At 37.9% G+C, this 12996-nt stretch overlaps 1 protein-coding gene and 1 long non-coding RNA gene across 2 annotated transcripts; one reads left to right on the top strand and one right to left on the bottom strand.

Annotated features, from left to right (window-relative positions):
- Window positions 1-4133: 4133 nt before the first annotated feature.
- Window positions 4134-6555, top strand: LOC113337043 (E3 ubiquitin-protein ligase RNF14-like). The gene is made up of 6 exons (XM_026582735.1): window positions 4134-4478; window positions 4574-4648; window positions 4740-5292; window positions 5392-5771; window positions 5865-6299; window positions 6427-6555. The coding sequence occupies exons 1-6, from the start codon at window positions 4134-4136 to the stop codon at window positions 6553-6555; spliced, it is 1917 nt and encodes a 638-aa protein (XP_026438520.1).
- Window positions 6556-9024: 2469 nt separating this feature from the next.
- Window positions 9025-12119, bottom strand: LOC113337139. Its single transcript, XR_003354115.1, has 4 exons — window positions 11803-12119; window positions 9899-10031; window positions 9709-9783; window positions 9025-9162 (listed from the first exon to the last, which is right to left on the bottom strand). It is a non-coding gene; the product is annotated as an uncharacterized LOC113337139 (long non-coding RNA).
- Window positions 12120-12996: the final 877 nt, after the last annotated feature.

The raw sequence follows: 12996 nt of genomic DNA, 5'->3' as shown, positions 1-12996 counted from the left end.
ATACCAAGCATAATTCAACATTTATCACTTTAATCCCAAAGAAACAACATATGGAGACTGTCAAAGACTACAGGCCCATTAGCCTCCTCACGAGTACATACAAAATCATCGCCAAGATATTATCTTCTCGCCTTCAATCGCTGATGACAAAACTAGTGGATCCAAGTCAAACTAGATTTGTTTTGGCAGACAAATTTTAGATGGCATTTTGATTGCCAACGAAATTGTAGACTATAGAATCAAAGATAAAATCCCCGGATTGATTTCAAAGTGGATCTTGAGAAAGCTTTCGATAGAGTTCGTTGGTCTTTTGTTGAAGACATCTTGCGCAAAATAGGGTTTAAAGCGAAATGGCTAAGCTGGTTGAGATACTGCTATGGTTCGCCAACATTCTCACTCTACTACTAAATGGATCTCCTTTGGGTAATTTTTCGGCTTCGCGTGGTCTTCGACAAGGAGCGCCACTGTCTCCGTTGCATTTTTTCTTTCCATGGAAGGTCTCTCCAAGATAGACAAGGCAGTTGGGATAGGGTTACTTAATGGCTTATCAGTAAAGAAAGGTAATTTCCCTATTTCTCACCTACAATATGCGTATGATTCAGTCTTCTTTATAAACGCATCATGGGATGAGATGAACAACCTCATGAGCATTCTAAAATGTATTGAAGTTATATCAGGACTTCGAGTAAATCATTCAAAGACAAAATTAATCCAAGTGGGTCAGATTCCAGAACTATCTCTTTGGGAAACTAGGCTTGGATATGTAATTGAATCACTTCCTTTCTCATATCTTGGTATGCCACCTTGAGCACCATCAAAGGACAAATCTCTTTGGGATCCCATCATAGAAAAATTCGAATCTAAGATTGCATATTGGAAAAAAAGCCATTCTCACAAGAGCCGGTAGAGTCACATTAGTGAAAACAGTGTTAATCAATGTCGTCGTGTATTATTTCTCGGTGTACCTGGCTCTCGTTTCTGTTATAAAGACATTAGAAAATGATGAGGAACTTCATATGGGACAGTGGTGAAACTAAAAGAGAAGTGGCTTTGGAGACATTAGAAATACTCTATTTCAGCAGTAGTTAATCACCTTTACATAATTGCGAGTTGTTGGATATTCTCATAACATATGCATTATGAATTTGAAAACCTAATTCAATAGCCACCATTGATGCTTCTTGAAGGTGTATGTTGGTGATGAACAGACATGAAACCTCTTACAAATAACAGTAAATTTTCTCAAGAAGTCACATCAAAAACTTATTGTTTTCTTCTTTTCTATTAGCATCAGAATCTTAAACAATTCCTTCATGGAAACAATCCTTTGAATTTGATTAACCTGAAGAAATAATTCATTAACCTGTTGCACTCGCCAAATTTATTTGGGAAGGTCCAATTACTGTCTAAAAGTATTAGCAAACACGACTACTTAGCCAGGCTAACATTAGAAAAAATACGGCATCTAGGGCCTACTTTTTTATTATGAGAAAAATACTTGTTCCGTGACCATTTTATGGATAATAAGTCATAACAAATGGTGTCACAGACAACGATTTCTTGGTAGTGGGAAACGTATGCGAGCAAAAAGAAATAGAGTGTCTGTCTCTTGAGTATTTTGTATGCTGTTTGGAGTTAAAGGGCTGGGAGTGAAGAGGGACGAGTTCTCTTTGTTTTGTGCTGCACTTGACAAGCGTCTTTCCTTTCGCCAATAATCCCAATGAGTCATTTGCTATTGCTAGCAACTTCTTACTTTGTTTCTGAATTATATCACATGACTCTGTAACTGATTTTAAAATTTCAGTAATTGCAGAATTCATAAATCTGTAAGTTGTCTTCAGAATTTACTAGGAAAAATATTAACTGAGTACATTGCATTATTACTACTTTCACTGACTAAAATATTACAGTGAAAGGATCCCAAGTTTACAAATACGAGTCTTCTGGACAGTAACCCACCGGATACAGCCGGACTATTCCTAACTGGGACAAAATAGTAGAGACCGACGACTTTTCTTAGCTTATGACCGTAAAGTGCATGGCAGCTAACTCCTGAATCCTGATAGATGTCATGGATTCTACGACACTCATGGCTATTCTTCCATTTGGCTCCACAGTAATAACAAAACTGATACCTACACCTTCAGAGAAAACATACGGAAAACACATCAATGGTAGCATAAGAAAGTTAATTATTTATTCGAACATAGAAAACTTAATTGTACTAGTTTATAATCGTCGTTATCCTTCCATTCTTTCCACGTATATCCTGCAATGGGGGCATCTTTTCCATTTTCTTTTTGCAGCCATCTGCATGAGCAGAACCTCATTTGCTCGCTTAACCCTTCTACTTGTACTGCGATGATGATCGGCTCCGAACAGAACCATGCATCTTAGACAAAACAGCAGCTTACAATGTGGCATTCTGATACCTTCTGTTTCTTCCCTGTTAACCATCGTCTCCAGAATAGATGACTTCTTAAACTTTGTTTACTTGTATCTAAAACCAACTCTGAGCAATTAGGGTTTGGACAGTAAACTGTATCGTAACTTTCACAAACTGTTGATTTTCATAAAGAGTCGCACCACCTGACAAAGTCGGTTGGAGGAAGGAATGAACGACATGATAAAGGGTCCAAGACAGTGACGCAGTTCGTGTGAGGACATTTTATATCTGGTCTGTCACTTTCTTCTATCTTTACTTGTATGTATCTTGCAATGCAGTCTGTGCAGAACGAATGCGTGCATGGTTTCTTGTTCTTGAATCTTTGTTGCAATGGAACTTCCTCTGTACAAATCTCACAAGTGAAGAATGCATTATTCATCTCTTGATTATGTTGTTGTCGATCATCTTCTTCCTCGGAAAACGGTTTCTTGTTTATCTTCGGTTGGGTGTTACCCATCAAAGATCGAATGACAAAACTAGGTGTTAGAAATCCATGGGCCTAACTAACATCGAAAACCGGCTTGCAAGGTTAGGATTGTCCAAGGCTTATTAAGCATGGGACCTAGATTGCCCTAGGCGATGTGGTACTATTTAACATCCCCCCTCAACGACTAGGGTTACACTGACGGAGTGGCACGGAAGCCACGGACACACACTGGCGGGGATACGGAGTGGTACGGAAACCACGGACGCACACTGACAGGGATACAGAGTGGTACGGAAACCACGGACACAAGGGTAGTGTTGAGAGGGGCCTGGCTCTGATACCATGTTAGAAATCCATGGGCCTAACTAACCTCGAAAACCGGCTTGCAAGGTTAGGATTGCCCAAGTCTTATTAAGCATGGGACCTAGGTTGCCCTAGGCGATGTGAGACTATAAACCGCAGGATCTTAGATTGCCCAACAATGTGGGACTAATAATCTCAACACGCCCCATCACGTGTAGCCTCGTTGGGTCTAACACGTGGATAATAAATCGGGTGACGCGGAGTAAAGGCGCGGTCAAAGGCTCGTCGCAAATAGCCTGCTCTGATACCATGTTAGAATACGGGCATCCAACTCAAAACCAATTGGCAATGAGTGGAGAGGCCTTAAGAGATTATAAACCGAAGGATCTTAGATTGCCCAACAATGTGGGACTAATAATCTCAACACTAGGGAACAATAAGAACCTAATCAAAAAAAGGATGCGCAGAATGCGATTCTCTACAATACCAAGACTTCTTATACAGGCTTCTATAATTCCTTCCTTGGAGTCTAGGACTAGAAAACGAAAATCAAGCTAAATTAAGAAAAAAACCCAAGAAAACCAAAAGTAGAAAAAGGAAATCAAACTAAATTAAGAAAAAAAAAACAAAAAAAAAATCAACCTAATAAAAACTGGTACATAGTTCAGCTGGTCATTCCCGTTCCCGAAAGTTTTAGGGGAAACAATACTTTTGTTAAACAACCGAAATTTTTTCCTATACAAAAATAAGGATTCCTAAACTAAGTTTAATAAGGATTCCCTAAACGTGTAGTCTATAATAAGGAAACCGAGTGAAAGTTCTCCCCGCGTAAATGGCAAGGGAAGTAATCAATTCCACCTCTAAGTAATCTATTTGCAATACCAATCGACGGTGTTTCCCGACGCTTGCCAGATTTTCTTTTTTCGTTTTTTTTTAATCATTGTTGCTGAAATCACCATGAATCAACAAGGTACTAGAATTCAAAATAAGAAGTATGAGGATAACCAAAATCTTCTTCCCAGACAGCAACCTTATTCTCTGGAATCATCAGCTCGAGAGCATCATCTAATTGACCCAAATCAACAACCCCGTGTTATTGAGAAAACAGCTGCTGATTCCCAAGTGCGTTTATCAGTTTTTAACAAAGGACGAGAAAGTGATCAGAAACCTAAAGATGAAGTTGATCATGTAATTCGTAGTAGTTGTCGGTTAGAAGAGATTATATTATCAGTATCCCAAGAAGAACAACCCAAATTGTCACAAGAACAACTTAGAGTTAATAATCGGTTGCAGGAAGAGGAGGTAAATCCCTTATATATTCTTTAAAGCATGCATGCAGCAAGGTTTCTCTTTTCACATCAATATATACATGTTCTTCTTAATTTGCATGCATGCAGATACTAGCAATGGGGGCTATATATGGTGAAAATTTCATTCAACTTGACAGACAAGACGGCTTACGTTATTTCCAGGTCAAGTTTCCAACTACCATGCCAGTTTGATTAATCAATCCGCATTGCAGATATTTTCTGAATAACCCAATTTTGTTTCCTCTGCATGCAGATAAATATACATATTGATGTTTCCGATAAACTTATAGTGTATACTGGCCCATTTGATGGAGAAATCAAATTTGGCGGAATATACAGTGAAGCAATGGCAACAGCTGATGATAATTCAAACGGATTCTTTTACTCCACCTTCAAAGTTCAGTATCTTCCTCCAATCGTATTAACATGTTTATTACCGAACGCATACCCAAGCCATGGTGCTCCTTTTTTTACCATCTCTGTTCAATGGCTGGACGCTATGAGGATATCTAGCTTGTGTCAAATGCTGGATACAATTTGGACCGATCAATCAGGGCAGGAAATTGTTTATCCATGGGTGGATTGGCTATGTAATTCATCTCTCTCCCACCTAGAGTTTGATAATAATATTGGAACACCGTTAGGAAAGGCAGCTGATAATGCTGCTGTAGATAGACGTGCCATTTCAGAAAGTGTCTCTCTAGATGTAGATATACGTTCGATACTCAATTATAATGAAGATAAACTCAACGAGGGATTCTGCCAAAACCTACAAGAATGCTGCATTTGTCTAAGTGATCATCCAGGTATCTCAAATTTGTGATCCAAATTCTAGCTTGTTTGTTAAATGATTTACCATGTTGCACTGAATTGATGTGACATATATTTATATCTACTTTTCATAGGCACTAGCTTTGTAAGATTGCCGTGTAAGCATTTCTTCTGTCGCAATTGCATGGAGACATATTCAACCATTCACGCAAAGGAAGGCGTGGCAATACTGTGTCCGCAAATAAAATGCAGGGAACTAGTTCCACCTGGTTTGGTTAAAAGCTTGCTTGGAGATGAAAGATTTGAAAAATGGGAGTCTCTCTTGTTTCAGAAGACACTTGATACAATGTCTGATATAGTTTATTGCCCTAGATGTGATATGGCTTGTTTAGAGGATGAGGACCACCTCGCCGAGTGTCCCAGGTGCTTCTTTACCTTCTGTGGTCTTTGTGGAAATCGACTTCATGTTGGAGTTCCATGTATGACGCTAGAAGTGAAGCTTAGGTTCTTGCAGGTAACACATATATATATATGAGACTTGATCCAGAATATATCTATTTCTAAGTTTGTTTGATTATTACCTGCGTACAATCGTCGGCTCTTACAGATAACTCATCCTGTGCAGAAACGTCAGACCGGAATGAATAAGGAGGAACGGCGTAAGCAACTGGACGAGATAAATAAGAGTCTTAATATGGAGGAAATAATGCATATTGCTAAAAGATGCCCTAAATGCCGTGTCGGAATCTCCCGGAGTTATGGCTGTAACCACATGCGCTGCGTGAATTGTTCGGAGAGCTTCTGTTATAAATGTGGCAAGGCGTACGAAAATTTAAAACCTCTCTGTTGTGGCTATTTTGATATGGACCCTGAAACCATTAGTCAGCAGGAGCAAGAGCGACAGGCAGACGAATTGAGCAGGAAGCGTCGGCAGGAAGCCCAGAGACAACAAGAGCAGGAGCAGAGACAATTTCAGTTACCAATTAAAGATCCAGCATCCCGTGCTCACCCATGCCCAAGCTGCCGTCAAATGAATCCAAAGGTGAGTAAAATGAAGTTTTTTTGCCTGCTTTGGCAAATAAGTGACAAACATCTATAAGAGAATGCAATTGATATTTCTGGATGAGCGCTACACTGATACACTAGTTATTTTGTTGCAAATGGAACAGGTAGATAATAACAACCACATATTATGTTGGTATTGCCAAAAGCATCATTGCTACTTGTGCCGAAAGATGGTTACACGAAGCTCCCAACACTACGGACCCAAGGGCTGCAAACAACACTCAGCTGGATGAAATTTGGAACAAGATGAAACTAAAATTGACTGTGTCGAAGTATTCATGTATCTATGCCCTAAGTACTAGGAAATACTTTTTTGCTCCGATCAGTTGTGGATAAATATGGTTTTGCATTAGGCATAAACATGTAGTAACTTATATTTATTTTTTAAAATAATAAAAGAATTATTAAATGAAAAGTGTCATGGTATACATAACTAATTGTTTTGAGTTAATAATCAGTCGTCTTTCTTTCTGTAAAAAAGTTTTACAGATTCTGTGAAACTTCTGGAACGTTTCTATGAGGTCCCATTTATTTAGCAAAGCATTTGCCATTGTTCCAGCTTGGTTGTTGATGTTAATAAAGGTGATTTTTGTTGTAGTGTTAATTCAATGCATATCATGAGTTAAGAGTTGGGATTAGGAGAATAACTGATCGGTAGTAATCACTGTGAATCAACACTGTATAGATTAGGAAATCTAGTCATTGAGTTAGGAAACTGTTTTGAAGTTAGCATTAGGAAACATAGAAACGTAAGGAATCCCAATATAAAGAAAAACAAGAGATGGTTGGTGTCCGGATCTCCAACAACTAAAAGGTTTGCTTGAAAATCCTGTTTTCTTCTGGTTTACTAAGGGTAATCCAATTCTAGGAATGGAATTGAATTCAAATCCAAAAAATTGGCATTTGGTTGAGTTATCCAATTACTATTGTTTTTACTTTAACTGGAATCCATTTCCATTTCACTACTAGACCAATGCAATGGGATTATATTATTTTGGAGGGAATTGGATTCCTAAGAATCAAAATTCTCAATTATATGGAGTTGATCTGGGCTGTTTGGTTCAAGGAATTAGTCACATTCCCCCGGAATTGGATTACAAAGATTCCAATTCCTTGAACCAAACATGTTGTTAGTGTAAACAATGTGTGGTCTTAAAACTGTTTTTGTAGCATACAGGGTTTAGAATTGTAAATGATTGAGGGGATATAAGTAGGAAACTGAGTTCTAACCAATAAAAAAATTGATACGCTAGTAAAATATTCAAGAAAATGAGGATACATTCATAGTGAAAAATTTCATTTATAGCATTTGAGCATTTGAGCGATAGTTACAATGACAATTACATTCCTAGCAGACATCTTGTGAATCTCCTTGCAGTAATATTTACTAGCCTCCAGTAAGGAAACCACCAGGGAAACAATGGCACACAGCAACAGCTTCTCTTTTGCATCTTCTTGATAACCTTCAACATTATTTGCAGGACTAGAATCAGTAGTATTAGTACTTTGGCCACCCTGAACCCACATAGAAAACTATTGTTGACATATGCAGAACCATCTCCGCTTAATGTATCCAACTGAAGTCCCCTTGGAATCCTGCCACTCAAGTCATTGTAAGACAAGTTCAAAAACCCAAGAGAATCTAGTGATGGCAAAGATTGTGGGATCTTCCCAAACAATTAGTTGAAACTCAAATCCAAGGAGTCTAAACCTGTCATATTTCCGACACTCGCTGGGATTATACCAGACAAGCTATTGTGTGACAGATTAAGCATGGAAAGCGCTTTGAGTAGACCAATCTCTTATGGATGCTCCCGTCGAGATTGTTGCAAGATAGATCAATTCCGGAGTTGTAGTCATACCATCTCTCAAGCTGTATCTCAATCCCTTTGATCATCATCTCCAGTTTCACATAACCATCGTATTCAAACGAGTCTGTGATATTAGGTCTACTTGTTAGCATCTTCAAGCTCCCTATTTTTCTAGGGAGTTTCCCACTAAAATAGTTTCTGGACAAGTCTAATATTTGAACTTCAGAGAAGTGAATAATCTCTTCAATTCACCCGTTGAATTTATTTGACCTTAAAGAAATGATTTTGACTGAATATAGTGAACCAAATGCAATACGGCCTTCGAGTTCGTTGTTATTTAATAGAAGAAAGGTCAGCGGTATTGTTTCAAGATCGTTTGGAACACTTCCAGTGAGATTGTTGGTTCCAAGATGAAGCGACTTAAGATAACTGCAATTCCCTATATTAGTAGGTATAACCCCTGATAGTTTGTTGTTCGAGAGATCAATATAAAAAGGATTAGGGAAGATATATGGTTCTGTGTAGGGCTGCACATACTCCGGTACGGTCCGGTTCTCTTATGGAACCGGTCCCTGTACTTGGTGTTGACCGGTACCTCATTTTGAGGACCGGTCCCTGTACTTGTACCTGGAGTTGTACCGGTCCTCCGGTACCGGTCCGGTACAAGACCGGTACCGGGTTTTTTACCTGAAAAATATACAAAATATACAACATTTCCATAAGTTCAATGTTCAACAATCCAAAATAAGTTCAGGTTGCATACATATTTAAGTTCAACATTTTGCATAACTTCAAAAACAACAATCCAAAATAAGTTCATAAGTTCATTTTGCAGTTTGCTAAAAAAGTAAAAACAACATTTCCACTACCATATAAGTCAGTCTACGACAAGTCGACAAGAAATGAAATGCGATCATTGCAAACGAAAATGGATGGCTGCACAGCCTGCACTTGCAAGTTGCAATCCTAGGCCACAAATCTGCACTTTCCCCTCCAATAAGGCCATTGATTGGATAGGACAACCTCAACCTGTGTGTATTACAAGTTTACAACCAGTTCAAAACAAATAGCAAGCAAATACATAAGAAGTTCATAACTACAGTTGAATTTGTGCAGATTGAATATTTTCAGTCCATTCATTTCCATACATTACATATTCTCATACACACCCCAATACTTATTGTACTTGGCAAACATACAGTATACAGACATACTGACATACAAACTCAATATTATCAACAAATCCAAGTTAGGAAATACCTCCAGTGAGACATACACATAGTGATACTGTCACACATACTCATACAAGAAAGATACAACTAATTGCAAAACCATTCATAGAATCACAGTTAATCAGTTATCACTTATCACACAGTAGTACAGAGTACAATCAATCTATGTATTCATTATAACATATTAACATGTATTTCTCAATCAATCTGAATTCTCAAACCCTAAATTGATCTCAAACTCTCAATCAATGTCAAACCCTAAATCATTTACATCAACAAGGTTAATCTCATAAGATAGATTGCTCAATCAGAAGAACAAGAATAAGTAAAGACTGTAAAGTACCTTGGAAACAAAAAGGTTTAGATTGAATCTGATAGACGAAGAAAAAATTGGTATCCTTGGCAGTCACCACTTAACCTGCGTGAGTATAAACACTAGGGTTAGTTGATTAGTCAAGCGATAGCTACTTAAAATCGTTTACAATTCCTAGGGTTTCCTTTTGTTGAAACAGAAAGGAAATCGAAAAGATTACCTGATTGATTGATAGCTACTAACTAGTAAGACTTGAATCACTTGATGATGATCGTGAATTGGTGATTTCCTGATTGATTGGTGAGGGTAGCCGTAGTTACTCAGAGATGAAGAGGCTGCTCTTCATAGCTTCACTGCTTCACAGAGAAAAAAACGAAGAAGAAAGAAAACTGAGAGTGAGAGAGTTACCAGAGTTAGCGATTAGTATTAGGGTTATCTATATTGGACGGATAGGATTAAAACTAGTTAGGATCTTAACGGCTGAAATTAAACGGCACATATGGGCCGGTTCCTACCGGTACTCCCCCTAGAACCGGTGTCTGTACCGGTCTAGACCGGTTCTCAATTTCCAGTACCGGTGTCTGTACCGGCTAGACCGGTTCCGGTCCGGTACCGGTTCGGTATTTCCGGTTCCACTCCGGTCCAGGTCCTCCCAACCGGTTCTTGTGCAGCCCTAGTTCTGTGGGACATATAGAAAAAGGAATTGAACCTGAGAGTTCATTACCAGATAAAGAAATATACGGTAGACTAGATAATCTTTCTCCAATCTCTATCGATATTTCACCACTGAAGTTATTATGCGACAGATGAAAAGTGTTGATATTTTTGGGTGGAAGAGGAAGCGCCCCATGCAGGTTATTGTGTGATAAATTGAACGTGCCATACTTCAAGTGAAGAATACGTGGCAAAGTTCCTGGAAGGTTATTTTGTGAGAGATCTAAGCCGATGAGGTTATTCATTTTGAAGATGCAAAAAGGTATAGCACCTGTCAGGTTGTTACTAGACAAATCTAAATGTTTAAGACGAGTCAACTATCAAATGAAAGTGGGGATCAACCCTTTTAGATTGCATGATTTAGACTTAGCTTCTCTAGTTGAAATTTAGACACATGTTGATCCTCATCTATGACTATTGTTAGGTTTTTGGGTCTAATATTATGGTACCAAGGTTTAATTAATTGATTAGAGGGATCAACGAAACATTGCCACCAATAGAGTTGTCATAAACAATAAAGTACCTAAGGTTTTGGTGATGCAATGTGGTATAATTCCCGTTAAATTGTTATCAAACAAAAAAAGATACTCAAGAGAAGAAATGTTGCATATTGAAGAAGGTATTGATCCTTGAATTAAACATGAATAGGCAATGAGTTCAATTAATGACGGGGCATTTGAAATTGAACTCGGAACCGATTACGTTGGTTGAGGATATGTATACAAGTCGTAGTTCAGGCCATTATTTTACAAACATCCTAGATAAGTTAGGATGAAGACCAGAATTATGATTTACGAAAAGCTCTTCTAGTTGAGGAAGATATGGAATCGAACCTTTTAGATCACAACTCATTAAGTCAAGTGTAGAAAGGGAAGTTAAATTAGCCAGTTGTATGGGGATTGTTGATTCAAAGGTTTGGATTATTGGCCATTACAAGAGAGGATAGACGAGAATGATTGTGAAATTCAGGGAATACTGCAGTGGGAATATTACAAAAAGAGAGATCAATGCCCCTAAGATTGGAAAGACACGAAAGACGTTAACCAATTTTTGAGGAGGATGATGCCTCAAAAAAATCAACACCGCTCAAAGATAGTACCTTAAGGTTGTGTAACCCTCTCACCCAGTTCAAGGATGGTGATTTAAGGTAACACTTAGAATAAGGAAATCTAGCATAAGGGTCATCAGGACCAGGGTCATGTAAGTAAGATAAATTGAGGTTTTGCAGAGAAGATAGGTTACTGAATTGTGCTGTAATCCAGCCGGAGAACGATGAATATGAGATATCTAGATAATTATGTTTTTTTAGATTGTTAAACTGATGTGGGATATGTGAACCTTGAAAATCATTCAAACTGAGATCAAGATATTCAATATGTGTAAGGTTGAAAAGGTAAGGAGAGATGTTACCTTTTAGTGATGCACTTGGAGACGCAATCCCATAGATTCCATTATTTGTTTCATTTATGTAATTCTCACGATTTTTGTCTCGGAGATTGATTGAAATGACATGTAAAGACTCATGAGAGCACTGAACTCCATTCCAGTTGCAACAATTTCGATGAATTTGGCCTTCTTGCCATGAAGACAGAAGATTTGGAGGGAATATGACAATGGATGATTTGAACTTCAAAAGAGCTTCTCTTTTATTGTCATGGCATCCATGAGCAACTGTGAAGAATTGACTGAAGAAGAAAACGAAGAAGATGAAAATCAGATGAAGATGAAATGAATACATGGCTAATGAATAAATTTTTGTTCAATAATTAACTAAGAAGTGTCATATTAATAATTGGATTTTATTTATTTTTTAAAAATATTGTGGAAGACGTTGCAGCTAATTGGATTTTATTTTCAGTGATTGTAGCCACAAAATTTAAGTTGATACGAAACCTCATTGACTCAACCTTTACCACAAGATAGAACATGAAGATTTGGTGAAATGTTCCACACTTGATACGGTGGATCCTCATTCATTATACTGAGACATATAGGACTTTAATTACAAAAAATATTACATATTTTTTGTGCTTCAATTACATAATTGACAGAGGTTACAATGTCGACATAATTTTGGCAGCTGTAGAGTTGAAGGATATATCTAGAATTACGGCTTTGATTGAGTGATAATAGTTGTATCCTTAACATCCTCCCTCAAGGTGTACATGATTTATTGAATGTTGAACTTGTTTCTGAGATAAAGAAACCTTGGTACTGACAAACCCTTAGTGAAGATGTCAGCTATTTGATCTTTAGTCGAGATGAACCGTACCAGAAGTTGCTTGTGTGTTATTCTTTCATGCACAAAGTGATAATCAATTTCTATGTGCTTCATACGAGCATGAAAAACTGGATTAGATATGAGATATGTATCCCCAAAGTCGTCACACCAGATTGACGGAGATCTTACTTCAACACCAAGTTCTTTTAACAATGATTAAAGCCATATTAGTTCAGAAGTTGTTATGGCTATGCCTCTATATTCTGCTTTCGTGCTTGACTTGGAAACAGTTTTCTGTTTCCTTGCACTCCAAGATACAAGATTATTGCCAAAATAGATGCAATATCCACTGGTGGATCTACGGTCGTCGAGACTCCCAGCGC

The sequence above is a fragment of the Papaver somniferum genome, unplaced genomic scaffold (genome assembly GCF_003573695.1).
Source record: "Papaver somniferum cultivar HN1 unplaced genomic scaffold, ASM357369v1 unplaced-scaffold_158, whole genome shotgun sequence".
Taxonomy (NCBI): Eukaryota; Viridiplantae; Streptophyta; class Magnoliopsida; order Ranunculales; family Papaveraceae; genus Papaver; species Papaver somniferum.
This window is presented reverse-complemented; position numbering and strand designations above follow the sequence as displayed.